General features: G+C 34.2%; 1 protein-coding gene across 1 annotated transcript in view; it reads right to left on the bottom strand.

The window, feature by feature from the left end:
* Nucleotides 1-14,720, bottom strand: part of LOC115215426 (gamma-1-syntrophin-like) — a 77,788-nt gene that overhangs the window by 11,458 nt on the left and 51,610 nt on the right. Inside the window, exons 7-9 of the mRNA XM_036505673.1 lie at nucleotides 5,234-5,343; nucleotides 2,370-2,499; nucleotides 1,646-1,684 (exon numbers count right to left, since the gene is read on the bottom strand). Of these exons, the coding sequence (XP_036361566.1) occupies nucleotides 1,646-1,684; nucleotides 2,370-2,499; nucleotides 5,234-5,343 (279 nt within the window). The remainder of the gene's footprint in view (nucleotides 1-1,645; nucleotides 1,685-2,369; nucleotides 2,500-5,233; nucleotides 5,344-14,720) is intronic.

The raw sequence follows: 14,720 nt of genomic DNA, 5'->3' as shown, positions 1-14,720 counted from the left end.
ATCTGCCATTACGTTCTGAGTTCAAATTCCACCGAGGTCGACTTTACCTTTCATCCTTTCGGGGTCGATTAATTAAATACCAGTTATGCACTGGGGTCGATGTAATCGACTTAATCCGTTTGTCTGTCCTTGTTTGTCCTCTCTGTGTTTAGCCCCTTGTGGGTAGTAAAGAAAAAGGTATTTCATCTGCTGTTAAGTTCTGAGTTCAAATTCCGCCGAGGTCGACTTTGCCTTTCATCCTTTTGGGGTTGATAAATTAAGTACCAGTTACACACTGGGGTTGACCTAATCGACTTAATCGCTTTGTCTGTCCTTGTTTGTCTCCTCTATGTTTAGCTCCTTGTGGGCAATAAAAAAATAAGAAACAGTTAATTAGGAAGAAAATTAGCTTAGATGAGATACATTCTGGGTTTGCATCTAGATAGGGTACCACTGGTGTTCTTGTTCTGGTGAGGCAACTACAAGAGAAGTTCTTATCAAAAATTAGGCCATGCTATTTAGTATTTGTTGATCTAGAGTAGACCTCCAACAGGTACCATGCTTTAGTGTACAATGGTTGCTAACAAAAGGAAAAAATCTAGGAGTAGATGAATGGTTTGTTAGAGCCACATGCAAACTATGTACAGAAATGCTGTAAGCAAAATTATGAGTTAACAATCAGTTCAGCAAAGAATTTAGCCAGCTGCCAAGTGTCCCACAGAGGTTAGTTCATATTAACTTTAGTTTCCCAGGCCACAACAGTGAAGTGAAGTGTGCATGGAAACTTTTGTATTGAGATGGCTTAGTCCTCTAAGTTGAATCTACTAAAGAATTAGAAATGAAATACCAAACATAGAAGCAAAATCCAATAACATAATAAGCAGAAAAAATTTAGGTTGGAAACAGCTATACTGTAAGCACTAAATGAATATATGTACTCTGATAACCTTGGGTCAGAACTTAGAAACACATTGACAGGAACAATGAAATATGATTAAATATTTTCACTTAATATTTGCTAAATCAAGAGTTAGTGATTAATAAGAAATGTAACAGGTTTTAAAAATAACTTTTACTTTACTAATCCGCTTTTCAAATAGATTAATGTAAAAAAAAAAAAGACAATGAACACAGCATTGATGGTTCATAATGTGTACAATGTATAGAAGCCCAAGAGGTTGTTTAGAGCACAAAACTAAACAGGGTCAGCCATTGAATTCTGCAAATGACCATTATCTTAACATTCACATAATCAATATACATATTTCAACAAAACAATACACTTATACAATGGTCCCCTTGTAAAATTGATTTCATGCACAGCCAGAAGGCATCATATTTATACAGTAGAGGGAAAAGTAAATTTGCAACATTCATATACTTTTCTCAAAAGCATTAGCAAGACAAATAAAGTAAAATGGCTTCAATTAGGATTGAAACCAAGTTGTTTGGAATATAATTTTTTTTTTTATTGGAGTGCTTTCTAAAAAGTGAAAATGTAATCACTTCTATTTTTCTACAAAGTTGTGAAATAAGTTTCAGTTAAGAACTAAATGAATAAGAAATTTTCAAATAAACTAGCCTCAATCTAGGTGGCAAATATTCTCCCTGTCCATAGCTTTCGGTAACAGCCATTAAAAAAAAAACAAAAAACAAAAAAACTCACCTGTTCCTCTGGAATTAACATTTTGTTCCATTTGGAAATCTGAAAATATTGTGAAGATAGGGAGAAAATAAAAGATAAAAAAAGATGCTGATGCTGAGGAATAAGATAAAAACTTTAAGTCTTAAAGATATGACTTAACAAAAGAATGCACTCAGTGAAGGTGAACACATATTAAGAAGATGATGGAATAATCAATGTATTGAATATTTCATCATTGCTAAATCAATGAATTATTTGCAGAACTTTCAATTTCCATTATTATATAGAATATAAAAGTACATTTAACCTCTTCAGTATCACCATCATCATCAACCTTCCAATTTATATATTTTTTTTTTATATCTGTCTTTTTCACACTAGAATGGCTTATATAATACATTTTTCCATGCTTCATCAAATTTAGAAAAAAATCAAATATACTTTAAAAGATACTAAATTTATGTATTCCCTTTGAAGTTAAGTTGTTGTTTAGGTCAGTTTTGATCTAGCAGACCTATGATAAAAGCAATTTCAATCATAGATATCTATTCTTTTTTTCAATATAAATGGGAATACATTATTTAATGTGTCCTTTTATTTTTAAGAAAGTAGAGTGTGATTTAAGGGTGTCTTGTGTTGCATCAAGACCCTTACACTGATTCATTGGGGTTAAGTTTTTAATTTTAGTTCATCAAATTAATTACTTCAGGTTGTGAATCTGTAAAACAGTAAAAGGTTTTCTTACTAAATTTCGAAATTGGTGATTAATTCCTTCAGATATGCATTGAATCCATTCTGCTAAGGCTCTTGTGTCTTCACATACTACCACACCAGAAGTTACACCATCGACTCCAACAACCTCAAATGCATTAGGTCTAAATAAAATGGAAATCACAAAATTACTTAAAGTCCACCAACAATTTGAAAACAAAGAAACACAATGATTGTACAAGACATTTTTGAAAAAAAAAAGAAAGAAGTTACTCATTCATCAAAGTCAAGTTCTATAAGTAAACTTGTAATAAAATTTCCCATGAATTTGACTAGAATATGGTATTATTTTTAGTAGCTTGTGGTTTCTCTAAATTCTAAAACTGAAGAAAGGGAAATTTTTATGTTTTAACAGATTCAATAGGTACAGGAATCGTCATGTGGTTAAGAGATTTCATTGTACTACCACATGGTTTTGGGTTCAGTTCCACTGCAAAGTACTTAGACCAAATATCTTCTGCAGCCCTTCCAACCAATGCTTTATGTGTGTGGATTCAGTAGAGAGAAACTGTATTGAAGCCTATCATGAGTGCTTTAAAAAAAACCCAAAGAATAAAATAAAAAAAAAAAACAGGTAAGGGTTGGCAATGGAAAGAGCATATGGTCATTAATATCCTGGGATCTTTTTGGTTTGAATGGCAGTTTTTAACATAATTTCTAGGTAACTAAAAAATTTTAAACTTCGTATACAGGTAGAATGTGTTTATAAAACAACTTTTTCTCTTGGCTTTATTGAGAAAATTCTATAGTTTGTAAGGTATTTGTTATTTTTTTTCTTCAATTTCTGCCATTTCAACCACTCAGTGATGTCTGTTGAGTTAAAAAGCATTCTGTGCCATATGAATATGTCCCTCGTTTAAGAAACAGATTGGGTTTATTTACATTTGTGAAGAAAAAAAGAAACCCTTCCCCCACCCCTAACCCTAACCCTAAAAGAGATTGAAAGGCAATAGGTCAATTCTAGGGTCATAATTATGGGTAACAATTTCATATGACACCGCTAGAAAATACTCCCGTTCAAACCGAAAAGATCCAAATCCTGCATCAAATAAGTACCTTTCCAATCTATGCTAGCAATGAAAGAACAGACATCAAATGAGTAAATAAATGAAATGATGTAAACTTGATTAGCATAGGTTAAACAGAAATATTATAAATATAGTGAGGTAAAAATTAATAGTATTTAAGAATTTCTACACATTTAGTCTTACCCTAGAATGAGATTGTAGTAAAAAGCCCTCTTGGGGTAAAGTATGAACCTAATAAACAACATGTCACATTTTAGGAAATAACTTCCATTTTAATTTAATGGAGTCCAACCCATGCCAGGCTGGAAAACAGCCGTTAAATGATAATGAAACGATGAAGTATCATGATGGCTTTCTCATTAGGGTGATTGATGTCTTCCTATTTTTGATAAGGGTTAATATTCTAGAAGGGAAAAATAAGATTCTGTGAAAATAAGAGAAGATTGTATGGATAAAAGAGGAGACAGTTGTTTATGTTATTTCAAAACATGTGAAGTTCGAAAGTAAATAACTAATGATAATTTTGAAATTTGCTGTATTTTTCTTGATGGTATAAATAACTGTTTCTAACAAGAAGCAGGCATAGTTGTCCAGTTATAAAGTTTGCCCCCGAACCATGTGGTTTTGGGCAAGTACCTTTAGCTATAGCTCTGAGCTAACCAAAGTCTTTCAAGTGGATTTGGTAGATGAAAAGTAAAAGAAGTGTGTGTGTGAGTGTGTGTATTTCATATATTGCACTTCCTTGTGCTTTTAAAGCTTTTGAAAAATACATATGGGTTAAAAGAATGCCACTGCATGCCACATTGAGCAAGTACCTTCTGCTATAGCCTTGGGCTAATGAAAGTCTTGTGAGTGGATTTGGTAAACAGAAACTGAAAGAAAACCTTTGTGTGTATGTATGTATGTATGTATGTATGTGTGTACACACACACACACACACACACACACACATATATATATATATATATATATATATATATATATATATATATATATATATATATATATATATATATATATATATATATATATATATATGTATGTATATATATATATATATATATGTATATATATATATATATATATATATATATATATATATATATATATATATATATATATATATATATATATACATACAGGGTGGGTGAAAAGTGACTAGGCATTAGAAATTGTTTATAGAATTTTTAGTATCACTGAAGTCACGCTGAAAACATTTTTTAAACAAACAACACTAATGGGGATTTCTTATTTTCTTATTGTCTTATTTCTTATACCTGTGCCAGTGCTATGTGAAAAGCACCCATGCCATGCCAGGTAAAAATCACCCATGCTGGTGTCACATCGAAAGCACCTGTCCAGGTCCCATGTAAAAAGCACCCTTGCTGGTGCCATGTAAAAAACACCCAGTACACACTGTGAAGTCGTTGTGAGGAAAGTTATCCAGCTGAAGAAACCAAACCAAAACAGACAACTGAAGCCTGGTGTGGCAATCTGGCTAGCCAACTCTTATCAAACCATCCAATCCTTGCCAGCATGGAAAATGGAAGGATGATAATGTTGGTGGTGGTATAAAAGCAAAATTAAGCCAATTTGCTGTTGTAAGTAGATGTTTCTGGTTTCTGGGAAATAAGGAAGAAGATATCCACAAAATAGAGACACAGGTTGTATGCTTGAAACAGTGTGGATTCTGATAAAGGCACCCACAAAAGCAGCTGTTGATGTATGTATGTATTGACAGATTAAGTCTACCAACCAAAGTTGGGTTCAATGTTTCTGAATAAGAGATGGCACAAGTAAACACACTTACCGAAGTTTGTCAGTTCCTGCCATATATCGTGTTATGTAAGCATAAAGGAGTGGAATGGATGTCATGTTAACCCATTGCTTTTCGAGTTGTAACCAACCTGATGTGTTGCGCTGAAGAAGAAGCAGAGAAAAAGGAAAAATTGTTGATGTGCAAATGAGGTTGAATCAGCAAATAAATTTCCACAAGGTAAAACAACAACAACAACCACATACAAACGCACTGATGTTCGGTGAACTGACATTATCAACATCATTTGTCAGACTCATCATTATAATCCTTATATATGTATGTATATATATATATATATATATATATATATATATATATATATATATATATATGTATATATATATATATATATATATATGTATATATATATATAATTATTATTATTATTAACCCCATAGTCATCATTATCTTTGTCAATATAATCATCGTCAACATCATTACAATCCTCCTCATCATCACATTCATTATTTTCAGCAGCATCTTCATCATCATTATTATAATTCTTATTGTCATCATTATCATCATGATAAATTACAACAATGAATGGAATAAGATGAACTGAAGAGTCAAGCATTTATATTGGTGCAAGGCTTTCACTCTGAATGAGGTAAAGAATTCCTTTCTAACTTCCTGGAGACAGAGCAGGTGTTTGAGAGAGAGAGAAAGAGAGAGAGAGAGTGAATGAATGACAAGGAGAAAAAGGAGAGATTATACAGAGAAGGCAGAAGGAGAACAAACAGGTGAGAAAGTATCAATTTAATTAAAAACTGACTATTGGTTCAGAGATTGTATTCCTGTTGCTGAAGGATTAAATCATAATGAAAAATTGCCAAACCACAAGAACTAAGGTATCATATCGCAAACCAGAGAGGGAACTTCAAGGAAGCCACTTCAACAAGCTTGATTTGATTTATCACAAGATAAATAAATAAAATAATACAAGTAAAACAATAATGAAAAAAAAAATCTATCTTTGAAACATGAATTATTTGAGGGAGTTCTTATATAGATTTTCAAGGATTTTCAGCTGGATGCAAGAATCAAATGGACACAGCTGTAGTGATGTGATTATGAAGTTTGTTTCATACCCACGTTGTTCTATGTTTGATATCACCATGTCACACCTACGTTACAAGTATCTTTTACTCTAGTCCTAGATGGACCGATACTTTGTGAGTAAAATTTAGCTGTTGTTGTCTTGTAGTACGTTAAGTACAGGTCTGCAATGATCAAGAAGACACATGATCAAGGATGCTCAAGCAATGACTATGCTCATTATTTACATTTGATAGATATTTGTCCTCATCTTGCTTGCTGTTAACACAACGTTTCGGTTGATATATCCTCCAGCCTTCTTCTCAAATGAGAACCCAGGTTCAAAATTTCCTCAAGACACCTGAAGAAGGCTGGAAGGTGTATCAGCTGAAACGTTGTGTTAACAACAAACAAGATGAGGACAAATATCTGTCGAATGTAAATAATGTAAATAATGTACATAATTCCTCATCTCTTAAATATAGAACCAATGACTATGCTGTTTTTTTCCCCTTTGTATATCTAACCCTCTATTGGTTAATGCTTCCTAGCCCTTTGTAAAGTAGTAGGGTGAAATTTAAGAGGATTTAGCTGATATTTCTAGTATTTAGCAAGTTAAATATCTAAAAACGACATAGGTTTCTTGTTACTGAGGTGGAAACTGTGGAGAAGCCTGTTTTAGATATGTAAGCATGTGTGTGTATATACTTTTTACTTGTTTCAGTCATTAGACTGCAGCCATGCTGAGACACTATCTTATATATTTATATTCATCAAAGTATACAGTATTATAGATTCATTAAAGCTGATCTTACCAATCGATTCTACACAGGATATTAGGTCATCAGATTATCTTACAACTGTGCTTGTTAGAGATGACTGGTTTGTGTGTGTGTGTGTGTGTGTGTGTGTGTGTGTGTGTGTGTGTGTATATATATATATATGAGATCTTAGTCATGGCCAATGACAGTGCCATGTTAATGGCACCTGTGCTGTTGGCATGTAAAATGTACCCACTATACTCTTGGAGTGGTTGGCATTAGGAAGGGTAACCAGCCATAGAAACAGGCCAAATCAGATTGGAACCTGGTGCAGGTCCCCAGCTTACCAGTTTTCAGTCAAAGTGTCTAACCCATGCCAGCATGGAAAATGATGATTTCTGCTAACAAATTTAAGCTAACACCTGATATTTTGTTATTTCTTTATTATTTAAAACATTGTTATAATGAATGCTGAAACCATTATCCATTTACCTCAGCCTACATTATGAATAGTTTTGTGTTTTATTTTCCTTCACTGGAATAATTGTGGCCTATCCACTTACCAGTTTGCAAGATCTAATTTCTGTTTCATTCTGGATTTGTAAAGCCAAACTAGTTTGACACTCATGAGTTAAAAGATGAAGTATCCAAAGAGGGGTGACAAGGAAACAGAGAAGTTTAATCCATACATCTAATATTTACACATTTGAGATGATGGTCTTATAGATTACTCCTATACATTTGATTATTATCTCCTGATTCACACATCTACTATTAAAGCAGAATTAACTAAGAACACTCAACAAAGGGAAGGGAAGTAACAAAGCCTGCAAGGAAAGAAACAACAACAACAGCTACAAATAATACATACATCTTAAATAAACTCTCAAGGGATCACAATAATATTAAATATAATGCAGCTAATATTTATCTCCACTTAAACATGGATGCTTTGTTCGAACAGATAATAGTTTGTTGTAACAGAACATCCATGTTTAAGTGGGGATAAATATTTCCCCTTGGTATTAATATTTTCCCTGTCACAAATATATATGCAACTTAATTTTGGCAAATATGTTGAATATTAAGCCTATGGGAAACAGATAAAAGTTATAATTAGGCTAAAACTAAACCAATATTCAAAACAAGCCTCCATAATGCCAACCACTTCATAGAATGAACTGGGTGATTTCTTTATTTATGGCACTAGCAGTAGTGAGATCACCATGTAACTCACAAGACTAAAGGACTTCCTTCAGTGAGTGAAAGTATAGTAAAAAGGAAAGTGGCTTTATGCTAGGTTTTGAGAGGTTAGAGTATGATAGTATTGAGAAGGAAAATATCAGTAGTATATCATTTAACCCTTACAGAATGATCGGTCTATCACTCTGCTACAAAGAAGGAATGATTCCTTTAAAAATATCTATATAACTGAAAGAAGCCTATTTGTGTGTGTGCGTATATGTGTATACACACACACACACACACATATATATATATAATATAAATCCTGTTCTGTCTGTGTGTGTAAAAGATTATAACTGGAAACATAGATTACGTATGTTCCAGGGGTGGTTTTAGACTTAAAAGTTTTCATATAATGACTAATGGGATTCCTGGGGGCAGAAAACACCCAGTCCTGGGTTACGTGGGGAAGGGAGGGAACTCTTTGTGAAGTAACTTTCAGAAATTGATGATCTTTCTTACATCCATTGGTCATAAAAAAAAAATATTGATTTTGTTTTAGATTTACATCTTTGAAAGTTTAAAAAAATATTTACTTCCAGTTTTCTAGCATCAATGACATTTATATCTCTCTATCCATCTTTATCTATCTGTCTAACTAGCTAGCTCTCTCTCTCCCCTTCTTTCTTCGTTAGTCTATAATTTACTGACAGAAGCAACTTCAAAAATTTCACTTAAATCCATACACTTAGTTAATTTCCCTAAAAATTTCTTATTTATTTTGCAACAGGTTTGTGCTTTTTTTTTGTTGTTAATGTTTTTTTTCTGGTTCCTTCGACACTGGCTCCTTGGTTCACTAAGTGACAAATTTCACTTTATTTTCCGTAAAAATTTCTTATTTACTTTCTGCCCACTGTATTAAGAAATATAAGTTCTGTTACCTAGTTATTTTCATTGTCTACTATTTTCTGCACCTATGTATTTCTGTATACATATATAACCATGCCTAGAAGGAAAGTGTCAAATTTATCTAAAATGTCAAGGTCAGCCAAAAGAATGTCTCTGTCCAGGGAAAGAGAAACAGCTGCAGAAAGGGAGGCATACCAAGAAACGAACAGACTGTGCACTACAAAAGCCAGAGCATCTCAAAGTGATGAACAGAGGTATGCATGGCTGACAAGGAATAAGATCTCTACTGCAGAATGAAGAGCAGTTGTAACAGCTCAGCGAAGTAACTTCCATGAAGAAGTTTTCAATTAGGATCCAGCAGTTCAGTCCATTAGGCTGTGGCCATGATGGGACACTGCCCTTCAAGAATTGACTCCCATTGAAACCTGACATCACTGATTCAAATAAGGTTGCCTACAAATGGATCAACTCCAGTACTCATTTTTATATTAAACCTGGTACTTTTTCTATCAGTGTCTTTTGCCAAACTGCTAAGTTACAGGGATGTAAACATGCCAAAACCAGTTGTCAAGCAGAGGTGAGGGACAAACACAGACACAAAGACACACAAACATGTGTATTATATATATATATATATATATATATATATATCATCATCATCATATCATCATCATTTAGCGTCCGTTCTCCATGCTAGCATGGGTTGGACGGTTCAACTGGGGTCTGTGAAGCTGGAAGGCTTCATCAGGCCCAGTCAGATCTGGCAGTGTTTCTACGGCTGGACGCCCTTCCTAACGCCAACCACTCCGTGAGTGTAGTGGGTGCTTTTTACGTGCCACCTGCACAGGTGCCAGACAGAGCTGGCAAACGGCCACGAACGGATGGTGCTTTTACATGTCACCGGCACGGGGGCCAGGCGAGGCTGGCAACGGGCACAAACGGATGGTGCTTTTACATGCCACCGACACGGGGGCCAGACAGGGCTGGCAAACGGCCACGAACGGATGGTGCTTTTACGTGTCACCGGCACGGGGGCCAGGCGAGGCTGGCAACGGACACGAACGGATGGTGCTTTTACATGTCACCGACATGGGGGCCAGACAGGGCTGGCAAACGGACACGAACGGATGGTGCTTTTACGTGTCACCGGCACGGGGGCCAGACAGAGCTGGCAAATGGCCACGAACGGATGGTGCTTCTACGTGTCACCGGCACGGGGGCCAGACAGAGCTGGCAAACGGCCACAAACGGATGGTGCTTTTATGTGTCACCGGCACAGGGGCCAGGCCAGGCTGGCAACGAACACGAACGGATGGTGCTTTTACGTGCCACCTACACGGGGGCCAGACAGGGCTGGCAAACGGCTACGAACGGATGGTACTTTTACGTGTCACCTGCACGGGGGCCCTGATGTTGATCGACCTCAATTTGGTTTGATCTCGATTTTGACTGTTCTCACCGGGTTTTCTCACGCACAGCATACCTCCAAAGGTCTCGGTCACTGGTCATTTCCTTGGTGAGACCTAAAGTTCGAAGGTCGTGCTTCACCGTATATATATATACATACATATATATCATAATAATATACACACATATATATCATAATAATATACATACATACATATATCATAATAATATACATACATATACATTGTTATATGTAGTCTAGTTGAACTGTTCGAAGCTATGGTACCGGGGTAAAATGGTAATGTCACTAAAGGGGAGTAACTACAAAAATAGAAACTGAGAAGCAAATTAATGCGACATGACCAAGTTGGGTTAACAATAATGAAGAAAATGCTCACAAAAAATGACCAAAACAGATGAAGAAAATAGTCCAACTAAACCATATATAATGATTAAACCACTAACAAAATACAGACAGGAAACATCACATATATTATTCATTCGTTATTGACAGAAATAGAAATATTTTACAAATTATAGTGAGAAACTTAGCATAGTTATACTTTGTTTTATAACTTTTGCAATATTTACAGCAAGGAAATTGTCATAAAGACAAAAATGTCTGTCAATCTTGACCTAGTTTTCAAGTTTATTATTTTCATTCCAGAAGTTGTTCACAAGTATACGTACAACCAAATATGGTGGCATATCTTATAGTAAAACATACCATTTTGGGGGTAGTTTCCTTCAGAAAGGGTTTCATAAAACTTCATTGAACATTTACCTTTTGGCCAAAGAAATTCATCAATTTGAAGCTCAATTATTTCCATTTACAGTTCTCTTTAATGCTATCTTTTCAACTTTACCATTATGTATTTCCAGAAGGGTTCAGCTTCTCTAACTTTGAAGTCCTTAAATCTGGCGTTCAGTTCTTTTTTGAACTCATTTAAATCCACAGACATCCTGTAAATGACTAATGAGGGAAAATGGAAAGTGTCACCAGTCCTGACTTGATTCTCCCAACTTTGAAGTTGTTTTTCTTAAAAATCTTTGACACAAGAGTACCTCTCATGAATCAATTGATTTTGCTTACACAACTTTAAATTGAGATCATTTAAATGGTTTGTGTTATTTACGAGAAATGCTACATCACAAATCCAGCAATCCTGCTTCAGCTTAGGACAAATTTATCCCTCAATTCTAAGAAGTTGCACATCTCTTCTCTGAGGTTATAAAAGCAGTGAAGCACCTTCATTTTAGTTAGCTAGTGAACTGCATTGTAGTAAGCCAAAATTGCCATTCTCTGATTCAAGTTCTTCTAAGAACTCTTTAAAATGGTGACTGCTAAGTACTTGGCATTTTATAAAATTTATGATGGAAGCAACTAAATGCATAACATTCTCAAAATTTAAAACTTTAAACACCAATTTTTTTAATGAATTATGTAATGAATCATTGCAAAATCACTGTTTAATAACTTCAAAGAAGTTATTTCACCTTTTAAATTGGATAGAAAGCCTATCTTTGGCCTAGCTATTGCAAGGGCCCTATCTGTCCCTACAGTGATGATCCTTTCAACCAGGAGATTCAACTTTGTTGTAATTTTCTTTGCTTCTTCATAAATGCTATATCCTGTAACAGCGTCTTCCATAGACTGAACAGTAATTCTATGATATTAAATTATTCATCAATGCCACATATAAAAATTACCGGTTGATTTCCACAAAGAAGCAATAATTTGACCACTTTCCATGGAATTTTCTCATTTCTTCAGAAATCATTTTTTTTAGGTGGGTGGGTGGGGGATGAAAACACAAGTTGTGATATAAAAAATTAAAAATTTCAAAAAGCATTTATTATTGATTTTAATGTTCAATTTCTATTTATAACTATGCATGGTAATGCTATGCGATATGCCTGACAATACTTTGTGATATGCACATGTAACTACACTTGTTGAATTATTGCAGTGAAGTCAGTGTAAGTGGTGGAAACAGAAACTGAACATTAAATCAATAATTTTTGCTCACTTATGTAGTGTCCTGAGTAGATATGTCACTTTAAGGATCTTGAATGTTTGGATGGTTGAAAATTCTCACTGAAGCACATTGAAAATTACACAGATGACTGATGAAGGTGAATACTTTTTATTTTTCTAACTGGTGTAGCAACACAACTGATATTAATAACTTAAGCACATCAGTAGGGCATTTGATAGTTATTCCCCTTTGACACCAGCTTCCCCAACCCCTTTGAGTGAGGGAGAGAGTATGGATGAACAAGTGGGAAGGAAATGAAAAACAATATTTTTTAATGGACATTATTTTCCTCAAAGTAGGTATGTTATTCAGAAGGCTGCAGTTTGCCATAATTGATCAACATATTACCTCATATGCTCAAGACAATACCAACATAATTCCATATCTCATAAGACATACTGTAGACCACAATCTTATATGAAAATATAACCCTGATGTAAATATACTCATAAAACCACTAGTTCATGTATAAAGTGAAGTATGTATATGTTAGTGTGTAACTGTATGTGAGAGTGTATATAAAGAGAGTCAATTAAGGCTAGTGAGCACTTACTCAAAACACTATTTATGCATACACATACAAATATATACTCAAACAGGCATATACATATGTATACATATCTACATCACATACATATGAAGGAAGATGGGGAAAAAATGCTAGCTTGAATAGACCTATACATCCTTTGTCTAGATAAATATTTTATGTATGTATGATATATAGGCATATGTGTGTGTGTGTGTGTGTGTGAGACACTAGTCAAGCTTATAGGTAAACTCCAAATGGCCTCTCTCTCTGGAATTGGTTCTTCCCACAATTTCTTTTTAGTCTTACCTCTTTTTCCAGTTTCTCCTGTTTTTTTCCCTTCTTTTTTGATTATCCAAAGAAGAGCAATTTTTGAAACATTATAGCCATTAACTCTCACCCTTCTCTCAAGCATCAAATTAATAACATTGATTGTGAACTCACTGTGCTATATATATATATGTGTGTGTGTGTGTGTGTGTGTATGTATGTATGTATGTATGTATGTATGTATATATATATATATATACATATGTGTATCATACGCACATATACACACAAAATGTCATGCTAACCACGTCAATATTAAAACTAATCTCAATACCTACATAATGTTGGATTTTTTCATACATACAGGCACACACATGTTACTATACATGCATATATATATATATGTGTGATGTGTGCGTGTGTGTGGCTAGATAGATAGAAGATACATAGATACATATGTAAATATACATATGTATGGGGACATAAACAGAAATATCAAAGGGTTGTTGTCTCGGAATGAATGTAAAAATGATCGGCGATTTCATTCGTAGCCAAAACAAAGTTATAAGTATGACCTTTGACACTGCGGTCATCATCGATCATGTGAAATCTAACATGACTGCCTTTGACACGCCTCACAATATTTGTGGAGTAAAGAATAGCTTAGGCCACTCTGAACATTATTTGAAAAGATAAAAGAGAGATACTATGAATTACAATTTTATTACTGATGCAATTTAAAGAGTTGTCAATTAAATAGCTTGTATGAGTGGAATAAACACACACACACACACACAGGCATACACATACAGGAATATACATACGTAGACAACGCAAGCAAGACGACAATGAAACAAATCAAAAGATAGATATTAAAATAAATACATAGTTAAATACACTAGAGTTCATCAGTGATAGGAAGACTATATTTAGGATTGTTGCTTCTTTTATATGCAAAGTTATTATCCGAAAATGTAGTTATTATTACTAAATGTAGTTACTACAAAATGTGGTTATCACAAAATGTGATTATCAAAGTAAGAGTATGAGGAGGAACAAAACAGACAGGATCGAATACGCTGTCAGACAAAAAGAGCATTTCTGTGTGAACTAAACTTGACACAAAGTGCTCAAATGGTACTGAATTTAATATTTAGAAATCATTTTAAATTGATGCAAGGGTTTTTATATATAGATATTTCTCAAAATGTATGAAGTTATAATTTTTTGTGGAATAGCTTACGAGAGTGTTGGATAAAAACTGTAGAGAAATATTACAGTTTGACCGTTTGATTCTAAATAAATAACAAAGAAATCAAGAGAATATGTGTATGTGTGTGTATGTA

The sequence above is a fragment of the Octopus sinensis genome, linkage group LG9 (assembly GCF_006345805.1).
Source record: "Octopus sinensis linkage group LG9, ASM634580v1, whole genome shotgun sequence".
Classification (NCBI taxonomy): domain Eukaryota; kingdom Metazoa; phylum Mollusca; class Cephalopoda; order Octopoda; family Octopodidae; genus Octopus; species Octopus sinensis.
The sequence above is the reverse complement of the archived record's forward strand: the minus strand, read 5'-3'. Positions and strand labels throughout refer to the sequence as shown.